Source organism: Solanum lycopersicum, chromosome 9 (assembly GCF_036512215.1).
Source record: "Solanum lycopersicum chromosome 9, SLM_r2.1".
In the NCBI taxonomy this organism is placed as follows: domain Eukaryota; kingdom Viridiplantae; phylum Streptophyta; class Magnoliopsida; order Solanales; family Solanaceae; genus Solanum; species Solanum lycopersicum.
Genome location: NC_090808.1, coordinates 4420012 through 4438201, shown reverse-complemented (window position 1 = coordinate 4438201; position 18190 = coordinate 4420012). Strand labels below are relative to the sequence as shown.

Below are 18190 nucleotides of genomic sequence, written 5' to 3'. Positions count from 1 at the left end.
AAATCAGAATTCTCCTTATACCCCACCACCACAACTATTCTCCTTCATAACCCCCCCCCCCCCACACACACACACAAAAATCTCTTTTTCTTCATATCTCGCCCTTCTCATCTTCTTCACCCCCAACAAGCTTAAATGAATCAGTAACAAAAAGTAATGTAGTAACAAATAACTTTAAAAGCATCATCTTTTTACCCCATAAACCTTTCAATAAGAAATCAAAATAGTACTAGTGACTTAAGATTGTGGGTTTGATTTCTGTTTACTCTGTCATCGGAGGGTAATTAAAGTTTGGGGGTTTTCAGTCGTGGAACTATGGTGAAACTTTTAGAAAACTAGATGAATGATCGATTGAAAAGGGGAATTTTTTTTCTATTATTCCTATCTTTTAACCTCCATGAAGAACATAAAAAAAATAATAAATAATAATGGTGTCCGAATCTGAAAAATATTAGCAATTGAATCTCGATTTTCATGGTCAATCAATGGAAGAAACTAAGGAGTCTTCTCAAGGTTCATTTTGAAACGAAGGAAATTCTTTCACCACACGAATCAACTTCGAATTTAGAAAAATTTTCTTAGCAGCCATTGTACAAAGCTTCTTCTTTGCAATTTTGCAATGAAGAAAATATAATTATTAAGAGAATTTTACTGATCAATTAGAAACTAATTAATGTAAAATATGACTAACAAAAGAAAAGTTAATTAATTAAGAAAAAATATAAAAAAATTATAATTTCTGATATGGCGCTGACATATCGTTGATATGGCAGCAAATGTGTTACATCACATAATGTGAGAGTGATGTTATACCTCGTAGGATGATATTAAATTCATTTTTAAATAATAAAAATATATAATAGATTGTCAATTTATTCTACAAACAAAGGCATATTATGTATGGTATTTTAATTATATACATATTGAATATTTGAGTAATCTTCTTCCTACAAGTTAATTTTTAAGAATAACTCAAGCTTAAAATTTATTAATCATTATATCAAAGCAGCTAAACTTATTATAATTTATTATTTTCATAACAGTTCAAGTACACTTCAATAGTATTTTCTTTTAGTTACTTATCAAATACTATAAGATAAATAAAAAATTACCCAATTTTTTCAAAAAAATATATTTTCATACAAAATATTTTTGTTCATACCAAATACGCTCTTGATTAATTAGTTCATTAAGTACTGTTATAAGATCGTTTAATGCATAATAGAACTTAATTTTTTTTTTTACTTTTGAATGAATCTAGAACCTCAATCAACAAATTCGTAAAAACCTAAGAATAATAATTTGAAAATAATTTTTTTTAGTTTAAAATTAACTTTATATATATTTGATTTAAGATATCACATAGTCTCAAAATTATTTTATTTCATTATTTATATTAGTATAATAACATTACTATATCCTAGATTATATTTTTGTTATTTTCTATATACAAAGCCTCGTCACTCTATGCTTTTTCCTCATCATCATCACGATTTTCCTCGAAGTTTCATACAGTGATTGAATATCAGCTTCTTGTTTAGTTATAGTCAGCATATGTTTGAATCGTTTTTGGATTTGTAGGTTGAAGAACTAAGCAGTTTGTCGTTGAATTTGAGGTACTATTTTTTGCTTTTTCAGTGATAATTAGCTCATTATATATCTGGGATTTGATTGAAAGTTGAGGAAATTTTGATGGGTTGTAGCTATATTGAGATTTAAGGCGTAATGTTTGAGACCCATTTGTTAATTTTTGTTTGTTCATCTCCAGCACTTGAATTGATGCAAACCCATATGTGGATTTTGTTTGTTTTGGGTTTTGCTTGCTTCATTGATTCTCAGATTCAAAATTATCAAAACTCAAGTTCTTGACTGTGTATATCTCCTCTCCCACTCCCTTGTGTGTTTTTTTTTGGGGCAATTTTTTGTTTTGAGTTGCTTGCTGTTTTTGATTCTTGGAAGTGTATTGATGCTTAATCAGTTGAGTTCATATATCTTCTTTCTTAGTTAATAGTGTTTGATGCACTATGAAGTTGTAATTTTTTATGTTGTTGAAGAATGAAAAAAGTTGCCATATCGGTTAGGTGATGAGATGAGTGGTCAACTTATATGGTCTCGAGCAATTCTGCTTTCATGAGCTAGCTTTTGGGGCTGAGTTAGACTCCCTATTCATTTCTTTACGTATTCTCTTTATTGAATTTCAGCTACTAGAATATCATTGTTTTTGTTTGCACTTTCTTGTTTTTGATTGTCAGATGCTAGAATATCATTGTTTTTGTTTGCACTTTCTTGTTTTTGGGTTGCTTGCTTTATTGCCTCTCAGATGCTAGAATATCAAAACTCAAGCACTTGAGTTTATGTACTGGATTACTTTTTGGGGGAAATTCTCTTGTTTTTGGTTGCTTGCTGTTTTCATAGTAGTTGAGTGCATACATCTTCTCCCTTAGTTATAGTGTTTGATGCTCTTCACTAAAAAGTCATAATTTTTATGCTCCCCCCTCACTTTCTTGTTTTTGGGTTGCTTGCTTTGTTGATTCTCATATGCTAGAATATTCAAAACTCAAGCACTTTAAGTTCATCATCTTAACCTTCAGTTACAGTGTTTGATGCTCTTTTCCTTTTCTTTTTACGCAAAAACCAGGATACTTCTTTTAGTTGAACATAAAAGATCCTTTATATTTGTAATAGTGGACAGCTTTGGTCCAACATATAACAGAAAAGACACAAGACACAGTTAAACTAAAGCCGATATGTAGACACTTACTCCTTAATCTTCCAAAATTCTAGAAATTAAAGGACTTGTAGACACTCTTTCTCCCAAAGACAATCTTCCCAAAGTCCCTAGAAACAAAAGAGCTAATCTAGAAGCAATGAGCATTAATCAACGATAGATGTATGGATTCCATTAATGGATCATGGAAGGATATAATAAAAAATGGATTGAAGTTCAATCGAAGGAAAATTGTGCTTCAATCCTTTATCTGTGCAATTTTAAGGTTAAGTATATCAGTTTGGAAATTCTCTCTCAATTAAATCGTGTTTGGTGGCCACGCGATTATGAGAGTGGGTCTGTAGCAACTAAATAGAGATTTTGTTCACAGTGAAAACTGAGATGCATTATACGCTTCTTTGTTTCTGGTGCAAGAAGAAAAGTTTGGGAAGAAGTTGAAGCTCTCCCGCTGTAAATGGGTTTTCTTTTCTCATTTAATGCCTTTTAACTAGATTATTACAATTTTACTTTTTCTTTGTGCTATATTTTTTTTTTTTTTTGCTTTGCTTTATCCCTGCACTTTGGCGCCAAAAGCCAAATAAGGAATTAGGGATTTTCCTCTTTACAAAAGGAAAATTTAGGAAAAGGTTTCTTTAAGTCTTCTTTACGGTAGCTCAACAGGTGGTACTGTTAGTTTGTGTCTTTTTTCTGTTAGTTTTAAGAAATCTGCTATAGCTTGAACCAAAGCTGTTCACTTTTGTAAACATAAGTAATGTTTTATGTTCAGCTGTATTTATGAGGGATCAAAATATTCCGATGCCCATACTTAAGGGATTCTCCTGGTTTTTTCCTTTTATGATTGCTGCCTCATTGATTCTTATATGCAAGAATGTTAACATTCAAGCAATTGAATACATATATTGATTCCCTTCTGAACAGTGTTTGATGCTCCTCTTCTTGCAATTTCTTGTGGTCCATAGTCTGCAGTGGTGCTGTGTTTATTTTGCTACTAGTCTTTGCCTAATTGAATTTGTCATGCTTGTGACCAAAAGCCCTTTTTAACTCTCTTTTACTGGCAATATACCAGGTTATTGCAATATTTTTTGTATAATCAAGTCATTTCTTGCTCTTCCTATAGAAAGCATGGGTAGTCAAAGTGAAGCCAAACTCAAATTTTGTATAGACAGAGGGGGCACTTTTACTGATGTCTATGCAGACATTCCTGGTAAACCCGAAGGTCGAGTCATGAAGTTGTTGTCAGTTGATCCTTCTAATTATGATGATGCTCCAGTTGAAGGAATAAGGAGGATTTTGGAGGAATTTACTGGAAAGAAAATTCCCCGTAGTTCAAAGCTTCCTACCGATAAGATAGAATGGGTGAGGATGGGTACAACCGTGGCAACAAATGCATTGTTGGAGAGGAAGGGGGAGAGAATTGCACTGTGTGTCACTCGAGGCTTCAGGGATTTGCTCCAGATTGGTAACCAGGCTCGTCCACATATATTTGACCTCACTGTATCAAAACCATCAAATCTGTATGAGGAGGTTGTAGAGGTTGATGAGAGAGTTGAGCTGGTTCTTGATAAGGAGGGAGTAGATGTGAACTCTTCTCCATCACTTGTTCAAGGTATTTCGGGCGAGCTTGTCAGGGTTGTAAAGCCACTTGATGAGGAAGCTCTGAAACCGTTACTGAATGCTTTGCTGCAAAAGGGTATTAGTTGCTTAGCTGTGGTCTTGCTTCACTCTTATACTTACCCAGATCATGAGATACTTCTGGAAAAGTTAGCGCTTAGTTTGGGCTTCCGGCATGTATCTATATCATCTGCTTTAACTCCTATGGTTCGAGCTGTTCCTCGAGGTTTTACAGCAAGTGTAGATGCATATTTGACTCCCGTTATTAAAGAATACTTGTCAGGTTTTATGTCCAAATTTGATGAAGGACAAGGGAAGTTGAATGTTTTATTCATGCAGTCGGATGGAGGGCTTGCACCAGAAAATAGATTTTCTGGCCACAAAGCAATTTTGTCAGGTCCTGCTGGTGGTGTAGTTGGTTACTCTCAGACACTCTTCGGGATTGAAACAGACAAGGCCCTAATCGGTTTTGACATGGGTGGTACCTCCACTGATGTTAGCCGATATGCTGGTAGCTATGAACAAGTTATAGAAACCCAGGTTGCTGGTGCAATAATTCAAGCACCTCAGCTCGATGTAAACACAGTTGCTGCTGGTGGTGGATCAAAGTTAAAATTTCAGTTTGGTTCTTTCCGGGTGGGACCAGATTCAGTGGGTGCACATCCAGGACCAGTTTGTTACCGGAAAGGAGGGCAGCTAGCAGTTACAGATGCAAATCTTATTTTAGGTTATGTCATTCCTGAATTTTTCCCTTCCATTTTTGGTCCCAATGAAGACCAGCCATTAGATATTGATGCCACCAGGGAAGAGTTTGAAAAACTTGCAAGGCAAATCAATTCCTACAGAAAGAGCCAGGATTCATCTGCAAGGGACATGACAGTTGAGGAGATAGCACAAGGCTTTGTGAATGTTGCCAATGAGACCATGTGTCGTCCAATACGACAGTTGACAGAAATGAAGGGACATGAAACAAGCAACCATGCGCTTGCTTGCTTTGGAGGTGCAGGTCCTCAACATTCCTGTGCCATTGCTAGATCACTTGGAATGAAGGAGGTTCTTATTCACAGGTTATGTGGGATCTTAAGTGCATATGGTATGGGGTTAGCTGATGTGGTAGAAGAGGCACAAGAGCCATATTCAGCGGTTTATGGTCCTGATTCTGTGATTGAAGCCTGTCGCAGAGAAACTATCTTGCTGAAGCAGGTGAAGTCAAAGCTGCATGAGCAAGGGTTCGGAGAAGCAAGTATCACCAGTGAAACATACTTAAACTTAAGGTACGAGGGAACAGACACCGCAATCATGGTAAAGAGACCAATCAATGATGATGGATCAGGAGGTGATTATGCTGCTGAATTTGTCAAGTTGTTCCAACGGGAATATGGATTTAAACTTCAAAACAGGAGTATAGTTATATGTGATGTTAGGGTTCGCGGTGTTGGAGTCACTAACATATTGAAGCCTCGACCCCTAGATTCTGCCCCTGGTGCCCCTAAAATTGAAAGTCACTACAAGGTATACTTTGAGAGTGGATGGAATGACACTCCTTTGTTCAAGCTTGAAAATTTGGCATATGGGCATGTTATTCCTGGCCCAGCAATTATCATGAATGGAAATAGTACTGTCATTGTTGAACCTAACTGCAAGGCCATTGTTACTAAATATGGCAACATTAAAATAGAGATAGAGTCGACTTCCAGTACGGCGAAGGTAGATGAAAAAGTTGCAGATGTTGTACAGCTGTCAATTTTCAACAACCGGTTTATGGGAATAGCTGAACAGATGGGGCGCACCTTGCAGAGGACTTCTATATCAACAAATATTAAAGAGCGGCTAGACTTTTCTTGTGCACTTTTTGGCCCTGATGGTGGGCTTGTGGCAAATGCACCCCATGTTCCTGTTCATTTGGGGGCTATGTCGAGCACCGTTCGATGGCAACTGAAGTACTGGGGTGATAAACTAAATGAGGGAGATGTTTTAGTCACCAATCATCCTTCTGCTGGTGGTAGCCACTTGCCTGATATAACTGTTATTACACCTGTTTTTAACAAAGGTAGATTGATATTCTTTGTCGCAAGTAGAGGGCATCATGCAGAGATTGGAGGTATTACTCCTGGAAGTATGCCACCTTTCTCAAAGTTCATATGGGAGGAAGGAGCAGCAATAAAAACATTCAAGCTTGTTGAGAAGGGCATTTTTCAGGAAGAAGGAATCACCAAGCTTCTTTGTTACCCCAGTTCTGAAGAATCAACTCATAAGATTCCAGGATCCCGCAGGCTTCAGGATAATTTATCTGACCTTCACGCACAAGTAGCTGCAAATCAGAGAGGAATTACCCTTATTAATGAGCTTATTGAGCAATACGGTCTGGAAACTGTACAGGCATACATGAACCATGTGCAGGCTAATGCTGAAGAAGCAGTGAGAGAAATGCTTAAATCTGTTGCTGGGAGAGTTTCCTCCGAATCAAAAAGGTCTGGAGAGGGTGACTTAGTGACTATCGAAGAGGAAGATTACATGGATGACGGGTCTTCCATACACTTAAAGCTTACAATAGATTCTCGGAAGGGTGAAGCATTTTTTGATTTCTCCGGGACCAGCACAGAGGTTTATGGTAATTGGAACGCTCCAGAAGCAGTAACAGCTGCTGCAGTAATTTACTGTGTACGCTGCTTAGTGAATGTTGATATTCCTCTCAATCAAGGTTGCTTGGCTCCTGTAAAGATATATATACCTCCTGGTTCATTTCTCTCTCCGAGTGACAAGGCTGCTGTGGTGGGTGGTAATGTTCTTACATCACAAAGGGTCACCGATGTCGTCCTCACTGCATTCCAAGCTTGTGCTTGTTCACAGGGTTGCATGAATAATCTAACCTTTGGTGATGACACTTTTGGTTACTACGAAACAATTGGAGGCGGTAGTGGGGCTGGACCTACCTGGGATGGGACGAGTGCAGTCCAGTGCCATATGACCAACACTCGCATGACAGATCCAGAGATCTTTGAGCAAAGATACCCAGTTATATTGCATAAGTTTGGAATAAGAGAGAATAGTGGTGGTGCTGGACAACATAAAGGAGGCGATGGCATTATCAGGGAGATAGAATTCAAGCGGCCAGTCATCGTCAGTATCCTTTCAGAAAGACGTGTGCATGCCCCGAGGGGGCTTATGGGTGGAGCAAATGGAGCTCGCGGTGCTAATTTCCTCATCACCAAAGATAAAAGGAAGGTATATGTTGGTGGTAAAAACACAATTCAGGTACAGGCTGGGGAAATGCTTCAGATTCTTACCCCAGGAGGTGGTGGCTGGGGTTCAATATGAATAATCCCAACCAAAAACTTCTACCGCGAAACTCAACGATGCAGTTACATACTCTCCATGCCACAGACACATCCACAGAGGAGAAAAAGCACAGCACCAAATAAGTGAAATGAGGAAACTTTCTATTGCTAAGTTTTAAAGATGTGTGAATTTCAATAGTTTCATGACTTCATATTAGCTTTTTGGTCTATACATGTCTATGTTGTCATCTGCGGGGTTAAAGTGTGCCCTTCTTGTTTGTCTTTCGGAAACAACCTCTCTAATAAAAATGCTTTCCTTTTCTTGGACCTTGTGTGAACGCAGGATGTTTTCGAAAATGAATTAATAAGATGTGTTATTTTATGCTAGTTCTTTCACTCAGTAAGTTTGAACTCTTTTATTCTCCTTCTTCCTGCATTTGACAAGTGACCAGTCATATAATCAAAAGACCAATATTTTCCGTTAGTCTTCAATATTGGAAAAAAAGTTTGAAATATATTCGGATTTTGATCGAAATTATTGTTACGATTTCATACTTTGAAAAGAATCTTTTATCCATATACTATTTAATAGTGTATTTTAATAATATACGTGTTCACGTGGATATAAAAAAAATTAAATAATTATAAATAGTAATATGTCCATATAAGTACATATATATCTTTAAAATATACTATTAAATAGTTTAGGGATAAAAGATTTTCTATAAAATTTAATATCGTAACAACAATTTTAACCAAAATTAAAATATTTTTCAGACTCTTTTCTTCGAAATTCAAATGAATCTTCTGTTAATCTAATAACTAATAAAAAGGGTAAAATTACTTAATTGCACGAACATTCTTATAGTTTGAAATAATTAATAATATATCATTTCAGAAATTAATAATTTCTAATTAAATGCAAGGTCAACAACAAAACATATATCTCTTGATATTTTTTCGTTTAAAAAAGATTGACCGACCTAGTTTGACTTGAAACGAAATTTAAGAAAAGAAAGAAGATTTTTTAATTTTATGGTTCTAATTTAATGTTATGTCAAATGTATCAACATACCTTTTAATCTTGTGATCTTAAACATGCCACGTGAAAAGTTAAAGTTAAATTGTTGTCAAAAAAGGAAAGCGGTCATTGTTTTTGAAACAGACTAAAAAGAAAATAAGATCATTCTTTTTTAAACGGAGGGAGTACTATATACGTGGATATTTCATATTGAAATATAAATACATAACGAGAAAGACGAGTCAGAAAGACCGTATCTTTATAAATACATGTAAATTATATTCGAATACAACATATGAGTTCGGAATCAAAAAAACAAAAAAATTAAATTCGACAACAAAAATAAGTTTAAAACCAAAAAAGATGATAATTTTAAAAATTCCACTTTTGCCCTTTCGAATATTCGCATGTATCTAAAATAGCACCAAAAGGGGTTGTTGGGGATTTGAGTGACAAAGGAAGAGAGAGTGACATTCCCGCGCAAGAAGAAGAAGGAGAGTGGCAATGGCTTCTCCTTCAACTTGTCAAACTCAAAGGGTTGAAGAGAAGAAGGAACCCAAAAGCAGCAATTCATCGAAATCTTGTTTTCAGCCAACAGTGAGTGTGTCTTTTCGTAGCAATCCCTAAAAATTGATTCTAGTTTATTATCACTGAATTTTGAGTTTTTTGACCAAAAAAAAACAGGTCAGTTTGAAAGATTGGTGGCTTATTAGGGCTGAAAGAGATTCTCAAGGAAGAACCCTTGCCGTTGCTGGGCGCACTTCTCGAGAGTGAACTTTCTCTTCCTATTTTTTTTTTAATTGCTTTCAAAGTTTTGTTGCAACTTTGAAGCTCCCATTTGGCCATAGATTTTGTAGTTGAAGCATTGAGAATTTTAGTTTTTCAAGTTGTGGTTTTTTTTTTCCTAGACCCCATTTGTGGGATTTTATTGGGTATGTTCTTGTTGTTGTAAAGTTGTGTTTTTGAATATTTTAAGTTGTGTTTGGATATACATTTTACTTGGAAAAATCTGATGTTTTTGGTATTTAAAAAGATTTGAAGAATTTGATGAAATTTTGCGGTTACATAGATATTTGAAGATAAATTTTCAAAATGTACTCCCGAAATGTACTGTCAAACGCTAGCTTATAGTTGTTTTTACGTATTTGGGGTTCTGTGATTTCGGATTTACTATGTTGTCATGCAAGTTTCTTGGTCACCTTGGACCTAGGTATTTTTAAATAGGCAAATTGGCAATCTTATTAAAGAAGTAAAAGGATGATGAGGCCAAGTAATTTATAAAAGTAGTACGTGGTTATATTTGGTTGGGAAAGCCGGAGTTTTTCAACTTAAGACCTCATTATAATTAAAGAAGCGAACAAAGACATAGCCTTTCTGTAGTTTTCTGTTATAGCTGACTCAGTAAGTGGCATTTTGCACTCAGATCCTTTTTTTAATCACTCTACTATATTCCTGTAGGGGTCAAGCTCTGCGAGGATTCACTTCTGCACCAATTCATAAGATATATGATGTTTTTAATCTAGAGACCATTGATGGGATATGTGTTGTCCTCAAAGGCTTCATAAATAGAAGTCGTTCAGAGGAAAATGGTTTTCCATCTGAGGTATGCATGCTGTTTGCCCATGAAATCTTTTTGTTGATTGCAAAATGAGAATTTAATATAATCCTCCTCTTTTTTTGCTACAAAATAGATTATTTTGTTTCGTGTTATCCAATGAATCGTATTGTTTGATTAGACTACCATCACAAAGATGGACGCTCTATCAAATTGCAGTAAGGATCTGTGGTTTCTCTTGACTTTAAAAGGAAAAGGAATAAAATAATAGCAGAAAGAACATACTTGTTTAGGTTCTTATGCTGGTACTGCACAATGATAATAGAATATAGAAGTAATTACTGATAGGTTAGGAAGTATAGAAGAAGATAGAGAGAAAGACAAGCTATTGCCTAGAGCAACTTCAGTAGACGTACTCCATCAAAAGCTAAGTCTTTTGAGTAGCTAATTCAGTATACGTACTCTACTGTTGTAGCATATTTACAAGGCTTCTCGATGCTAACCTCCTCTACTATACTACATTTTATAAAACTATGATTCATCAGAAGGCCTTTATTGATAGGTAGAAAATAAAAAATTGGAAGGGAGAGGTGTGTCCTTCCGAAAATATTTTTTCCCGTACTTGGCGTGTCTTCTGTTTTTTTTCTTTGAGTTGACAGAGAACACTTCCATCAGACTTGGTTAGAAAAGTAGCAAAGCTTAAATAGGTAGTTCATTATAGTAGAATAGTTTTTAGTTTGTTGTAAAGGTTAGATCAACTATTTTAGGGTGTCAATGAGTTTGATTTATCAGGAATGAAATAGCATTATCTGGACAAAAAATTGTTTTCTGTACAGAAATTCCCAAAAATTGTGAATGATGGATGAATTATCATCATCATTCATAGTCTCTCAAATGATTCTAGGAGTCCCGATTATTTGTAGTTTATTAGCATTAAATACAGATGTATATCTTGTTTTTTTTTGGTATAACATGGCTATTGCAAATGATATAGGTGCTATAATTGTCTGTCTGAGCTTATTACACAATACGTAATGTAGCCTCTTGTTGTAAATACGTCCCAGCATTTACTTATTGCTGAAATTGATATACTAACTTCAACAACAATAATAATAAAAAGGTTCTAGGAGTCCCAACACAGACAATGTATCAATATAAGAAAGTGCTAGTAGTTTATTTTTCCTTATCATCTCTCCTGGAAAAAATCTGGAAAAAAAGTACTTCTAAGGACTTGGTGCAGTTTTTTACACTTGAATTCAGGGATTTCTTTGTTTGATGAAGTTTTAGCAATCATCATATGCTGACCAAAGGCATCCAGACAATTATGTTACCGTCACAAAGAAAAGAAAAAAGAGATTTTCGATAATTATAATTGGCGATTGGCGGTCCTTTGAATTCTTGTCAGTGGTTCTGTCTTCACAGGTGATTGAACAGTTTCTTTTTGGTTTTCCTCCTCAATGGGAGACGTTCAATGAGAAATTCTTAGGAAGAGATTCTAAAGGTAAGGCTTCTGCAAGCTATGCCCTTGGTTTTGAAAAACCATCCGGGTGCTCAGAAAGTAAGTTCACTCTATGAACCTATTTGTACGTCTGAAAGTTTTTGTTGTGGTCTGCTAATACTTTCTCTGCAACCTGCAGAGGTTAAAGATCTAAAGAACTTAGATCAAAATGATTATGTAGAGACTACCGGTGAAACAATTCAGGATCATAATGGGAGAAAAGATTATGAAGTAGAAGACAATTTGATGAGGGACAATCAGAATGATGGAGAAGTTGCAAGTGAAGTTATTGTACAAACTAAGACAAAAAGAGCAACCAGGTCATCGGACAAGCTTAATTTTACAAACACTTCTACAAGCATTGCAGAGGAGCAAACAGTACTTGATCATCATGTTATAAAAGACTATGAAGTAGAAGACAATTTGATGAGGGACAGTCAGAATGATGGTGAAATTGCAAGTGAAGTTATTGTGAAAAAGAAGACAAAAAGAGCAACAAGGTCATCGGAGAAGCTTAATTCTACAAACACTTCTACAAGCATTTCAAAGGAGCAAACAATACTGGATCATAATGGGATAAAAGTTTATGAAGTAGAAGACAATTTGATTAGGGACAGTCAGTATGATGGTGAAGTTGCAAGTGAAGTTATTTTGCAAAAGAAGGAAAAAAGAGCAACGAGGTCATCGGACAAGCTGAATTCTACAAAAACTTCTACAAGCATTGCAAAGGAGCAAAGAATACTGCATCATAATGTGATAAAAGACTATGAAGTAGAAGACAATTTGATGAGGGACAATCAGAATGATGGAGAAGTTGCAAGTGAAGTTATTGTACAAACTAAGACAAAAAGAGCAACCAGGTCATCGGACAAGCTTAATTTTACAAACACTTCTACAAGCATTGCAGAGGAGCAAACAGTACTTGATCATCATGTGATAAAAGACTATGAAGTAGAAGACAATTTGATGAGGGACAGTCAGAATGCTGGTGAAGTTGCAAGTGAAGTTATTGTGAAAAAGAAGACAAAAAGAGCAACAAGGTCATCGGACAAGCTTAATTCTACAAACACTTCTACAAGCATTTCAAAGGAGCAAACAATACTGGATCATAATGGGATAAAAGTTTATGAAGTAGAAGACAATTTGATTAGGGACAGTCAGTATGATGGTGAAGTTACAAGTGAAGTTATTTTGCAAAAGAAGGAAAAAAGAGCAACGAGGTCATCGGACAAGCTAAATTCTAAAAAAATTTCTATAAGCATTGGAAAGGAGCAAAGAATACAGGATCATAATGGGAGAAAAGACTATGAAGTAGAAGACAATTTGATGAGGGACAATCAGAATGATGGAGAAGTTGCAAGTGAAGTTATTGTACAAACTAAGACAAAAAGAGCAACCAGGTCATCGGACAAGCTTAATTTTACAAACACTTCTACAAGCATTGCAGAGGAGCAAACAGTACTTGATCATCTTGTGATAAAAGACTATGAAGTAGAAGACAATTTGATGAGGGACAGTCAGAATGATGGTGAAGTTGCAAGTGAAGTTATAGTGAAAAAGAAGACAAAAAGAGCAACAAGGTCATCGGACAAGCTTAATTCTACAAACACTTCTACAAGCATTTCAAAGGAGCAAACAATACTGGATCATAATGGGATAAAAGTTTATGAAGTAGAAGACAATTTGATTAGGGACAGTCAGTATGATGGTGAAGTTGCAAGTGAAGTTATTTTGCAAAAGAAGGAAAAAAGAGCAACGAGGTCATCGGACAAGATGAATTCTACAAAAACTTCTACAAGCATTGGAAAGGAGCAAAGAATACAGGATCATAATGGGAGAAAAGACTATGAAGTAGAAGACAATTTGATGAGGGACAATCAGAATGATGGAGAACTTGCAAGTGAAGTTATTGTACAAAAGAACACAAAAAGTGCAACGAGGTCTACGGACAAGCTTAATTCTACAAACACTTCTACAAGCATTGCGAAGGAGCAAACAATACTGGATCATAATGGGAGAAAAGACTGTGAAGTGGAAGACAATTTGATGAGGGACAATCAGAATGATGGAGAAGTTGCAAGTGAAGTTATTGTACAAAAGAAGACAAAAACAGCAATGAGGTCACTGGACATGCTTAATTCTACAAACAGTTCTTCAAGCATTGCAAAGGAGCAAACTGCAGATGTTAATCGAACAACTCACTTTAAAAGTTCAAGCACGGAAAATGCAAAAAGAAAATTGTCATATGTAAGTAGGCGCTCATAGAAAAGTTATCTTAATTTTACATTATGCATTCTTGTGAAAGTGCACTCCCCGTTTACATTTTTAACAGGTTCTAAAATAAATTAGTGTTTTAGAAGCTTGACAGATGTTGAGCCTTTATAATCCTCATGATTCTAGGATTTTTTTTGATAACCGTGGTGTGTGGGCCAGCTTGTGCGCACCTTGACTAATTCCATGAGATACCTGAGTGTAGCATGCACGCTCTATGCTTTTGGCCAGCTTTCCCAGTGTTGTGAATGGCGAGCGCCTCATCGCCAAAGGCGAGAGGCGAGCCCTTCTCGCCATTCCACACTGAGGCGAGGCGACCCAAAAAAGGCGACCCATGGCGAGGTATGGCGAGCTAATGGCGACAAAAATGGCGCCGCCTTTTTGATTTAAATTTTTTAAAAAGATTTGACTTAACAATATTAATCAAAATTAGGGTTTTTTTTGTTTATTTTCAAAATTTGCTGTTGCCCGACTCCTCTTCCCCTCGCAATCTCTTCGCCCCGACTCCTCTTCCCTTCGCGATCTCTTCTATTGTCAAAATTTGCCGGTCGCATCTCTTCTCTTGTTCTCCATCATCTTCGAGTTGTTGCTGCACTGAGGACCTGAGGTATACCTCTTTTTTTTCTTCTTCTTTTGATCTTTTCAGTTCTTCTTGAGTTCTTTTCTTCAAGAGTCGGATAGTTTTGAAGAAGAATAGACATTTAAAGTTTTAGTATTGTATTTTGAGTTATTTGGTCTTTAAAGTTTTACTACTATTGGTTTTTGAATTGAATATTTGCTAATATGTGTTATTACTATTAAGATTTTGGATATTTATATATGCAATTAAATATTTTTAATCTTTGGTATTAATTGGCGCCTTAATTCAAAAAGGCAAGTGCCTCGCTGCTCGCCTCGCCGCGTGGCGAGGCAGGTCCTTGTCGCCTTTTGTCGCCTCTCGCCGTCCAAAACACTGAGCTTTCCCTCTAGTCAAAGATTAGCTCGTACCCTCTCTCTGTCTAGGGATTCCTATCCCACCAGCAACCATGGTTCTAGGTGTTTCTCAAACTAATATTTCTTTTTAAATTTGCAACAAGTTTTTTTAGTATGAGATTTCTAGGTAAGTTAATATGGAGCTGGTATGATGTTTAAACATGAGAAGAAAGCTATTAAAAACAGTGATGGCATCTGCTTGTGTGAACACAATCCAAGCAATTCCATCTTGTTTTCTGGGTGGGGGTGGGTGTCTTAGTCCCAAAAGAGATCTGATACTCCTATCTTTCTTGGCTTTTCCTCATTTAGCTGTTTATTTCTTTGTTTTATGGTCAAGTTTGTATTATGGAATCTCTTTTCTTGTTCCCTTGCTTTTATAATTGGTTAATCGAATTGAACAACTGATACCTGGGAACAGTGTGAACTTGATAGCAACTTCCAATGCTTAATGTGTCCTTTTATACTTCTTGATCATCATTGTTTGAAACAAATTCCACACCCTATTTTTGGTTATATGTTTGATTATTTTTAAGTTTTTTATTTTTTCTTTTGTTTACTTAGGGAAGTCCTCAGCAAGGGAAAGAGGCAGTTCGAATTGTCTCTCCTGAACCTTTGAGTTTTAACAGATCTAGATCAGGTGCATTGGTCATCAGAGCTAACTATTTCTAGGGTTCTCAGAGAAAATAATTTTGCTTATGATTATGTATATATAATGTAAAAACTTTGCCTGCATTTGTATTTCTGTAGGGAGAGTGCTACTTCCTCCAATGGCATTTTGGCGCAATCAAAGAGCAGTTTATGATGCGGTTAGTCATCAGATTTTGCATATACCTTTATATAACTCGGCCATGAATCTTGGGCTATCATCTAATCTTATGCACTTTAAGGTGCTACAGATTCTTTTATTACAGGCATCTCATGTCATATGCATTTTTCATTCTAAGCAACTTGATTCTATGCCTAATTTGAAGCAGATTTATCAACTTTTAGGCTTTGGAATATGTTAAGCTCGGGTGTATGGAGGAGTACTTAGGGTTTTTGATTTGTGTATCTCCTTTCAGGCGTATGCTCATTTGCTCTTATTAAGGAGACATGTATCTCAAAATTGGTCCATCTTCTTATAACTACCCTTATATATGTTTCAGGATCAGAGTGTTACAGAAGTTAAACAAGGCGACCCGAATCTGGATTATCTATCTAGAGGTGCTGCACGATCTCTTTATTTTCCTTATGAGATGATTCATATCAAGAATTTTGCTTGAGTGAGGAGTGAAGAAATTTTCGTCCAGCTCCCTAACCTATAATTTACTTGTGAAATAGATCTTTCCTTTGCTATTCTCACAGTTGTACTTTTCATGCCTGTTGCTTATGTAATTTATTGGATGTTTATGGCTTTGGCAGTGTGTAGATCTGAACCATCAAAAAAGAGACGGCAACGCAGATGAAAGTTAAAGCTCCTATCGTCTAGTGGAAATGTAAAGGTATGTTAAGTATTCATTTTTAACATCTTTGAATCAGGCAATCTTCACAAAACAACCTAAGAGTCTAATTGTTGTCAAAGGCGCTTTAAAAGCACACTTAGGCCCTGAAGCGAGGCAGAAAACATGTAGAGCGCTTCGCCTCACTTTATAGGCGCTTCAGTGTCGTCAAGGCTTTAAGACATACTTTTTCTTTGCTAATGAGTGCAGTCTTGAAGATGCGACACTAAAAAATTGATATTTTACTTTATGACAATGTATTTTCAATTTCTTTGTCCATAAATTTATTATTCATGCTTGTGATTATTAATCTTGGATTACACATCTATTTATATTTTTTTCTCCATTTGCACCTTTAGTCAGTAAAAGTCAAGTTTCTTTTTGATCTGATCAAATAAAGGAAAGAATATATTTATTGTTAAGAACTCTCCGGCATAAAAACAAAAAAGTTTGTGACGCCATGGTTTATTTGCACTTAAAGCACAAAGGATTTTGGAGCTTTTTTGTGCTTTTCGCTTTTAATAAAGTTGGAGTGTATGTTGATACTTTTTGGAAGTATTCGGAGTAACTTCGATATTTGTTAACCAGCAAGTTTATAAACTCTGTACATCTTTTATACATGTTCTCTGGTTATGTTTTTGGTTAAAGTGGATGTTTATCATTGCTAATATAAGACAGAGCAACAAATAAAGCGAAAGGACTCATGAGGGTTGTATTTGATTTCAAAGAACTGAACTTATTATTTGTACTCCACAACTCTTGACAAGATTCCTTACTAGTCCTCTCTGTATGGTTCGCCGTGATGCATATAAGCAAAATTTGAAGAAAATCAGTTTCTGAACTTAAACTGAAAGGCGAAAAAAAACTCTATTTTTATTTAGTTTCTGTTATTGCCTTTGTTTCACTGTTTGTTCAGCCGAGAGTATTTCAGAAACAATCTCTCTACTTTCTCAAAGGTAGAGGTAAGGTTTACATACACTCTACCCTTCCAAGACCCCGCTTTGTTTGTGTACTTGTTTACTTTTATTTAGTTTCCCTTCCATAATCAAAGTTGCGGATTTTCTCGCTTAACTCTCTCTGTCAATGTTTTGTTCAGGAACTTGAAGGGGAGGCATAAGCAACAGTGGCACATTTGTACAAAAATGTGTAAAGGCTCTACAGTTTACTAATGCCATTTTTGGATGCATGTTTACTAGACAGATATATCTTTTTGTTTCTTAGAACAGCTTGCAAGCTATGATGTTTAACTCATTTATGCAGCTAGTTATGTTAATATATAGGTTCACTTAGACTGTATCTTGGTATATCTGAAAGCAAAAAACTTTTCAAAACACATCATGGTGTATTGTGTATCAGAAATAGTTTCTCCGTCTTCACAAAGTAGGGGTAAACTCACTCTACTTTTCAAATGCATCATGGTATATGATGTATGGTGTATCAGAAATAGTTTCTCTGTCTTCACGAAGTAGGGGTAAGTTCACCCTCGATCTCTACTACAGTTGGTATGTTATTGTTATGTCATGGTCATATATTGTCTTCTAGTGTGAATACCATTTTCTTGTTCAAAGATCCATCGATCAATATGAATCTCAAGAGTAGATGGTTGATTGTTACCTCCTTGTCATGTAGGCTTTCCTATCGAGATTGTTATGGTCCTTCAATACAAAAATACTCGATAGCCTATTCACCGAATAATTTTATGTATCAACCAAGTTTAACCAAAAGTAAATTTGATTATTTTATTTGATTTTTACCTTCCGTCAGTATAAATATTGAAT

The 18190-nt window shown here is 35.8% G+C and overlaps 2 protein-coding genes across 6 annotated transcripts; both read left to right on the top strand.

The window, feature by feature from the left end:
- The first annotated feature begins 1370 nt into the window (after positions 1–1370).
- On the top strand, positions 1371–8004 carry LOC101246654 (5-oxoprolinase 1). Of its 2 annotated transcripts, none has more exons than XM_004246353.4 (2): positions 1371–1616; positions 3846–8004. In XM_004246353.4, exon 2 carries the CDS (start codon positions 3851–3853, stop codon positions 7655–7657), a length of 3807 nt encoding a protein of 1268 aa, XP_004246401.1. In that variant the 5' UTR covers positions 1371–1616; positions 3846–3850; the 3' UTR covers positions 7658–8004. The 2 variants fall into 2 exon arrangements, with proteins under 2 accessions (XP_004246401.1, XP_004246400.1); XM_004246352.3 differs by having other exon boundaries at positions 3795–8004.
- A 1067-nt stretch (positions 8005–9071) lies between these two features.
- Positions 9072–17745, top strand: LOC101260076 (kinetochore-associated protein KNL-2 homolog). 4 transcript variants are annotated; one of them, XR_011211615.1, is made up of 10 exons: positions 9072–9235; positions 9323–9408; positions 10097–10241; positions 11616–11751; positions 11831–13938; positions 15501–15571; positions 15682–15740; positions 16080–16137; positions 16336–16415; positions 17509–17745. XR_011211615.1 is itself a non-coding variant. In XM_069288929.1 (10 exons), the coding sequence occupies exons 1-9, from the start codon at positions 9143–9145 to the stop codon at positions 16377–16379; spliced, it is 2748 nt and encodes a 915-aa protein (XP_069145030.1). In that variant the 5' UTR covers positions 9073–9142; the 3' UTR covers positions 16380–16415; positions 17509–17745. The 4 variants fall into 4 exon arrangements, 3 of the variants coding, with proteins under 3 accessions (XP_069145030.1, XP_069145031.1, XP_069145029.1); XM_069288929.1 differs by having other exon boundaries at positions 9073–9235; positions 11616–11694; positions 15496–15571; XM_069288928.1 differs by having other exon boundaries at positions 9074–9235; positions 15496–15571.
- The last annotated feature ends 445 nt before the right edge of the window (positions 17746–18190 follow it).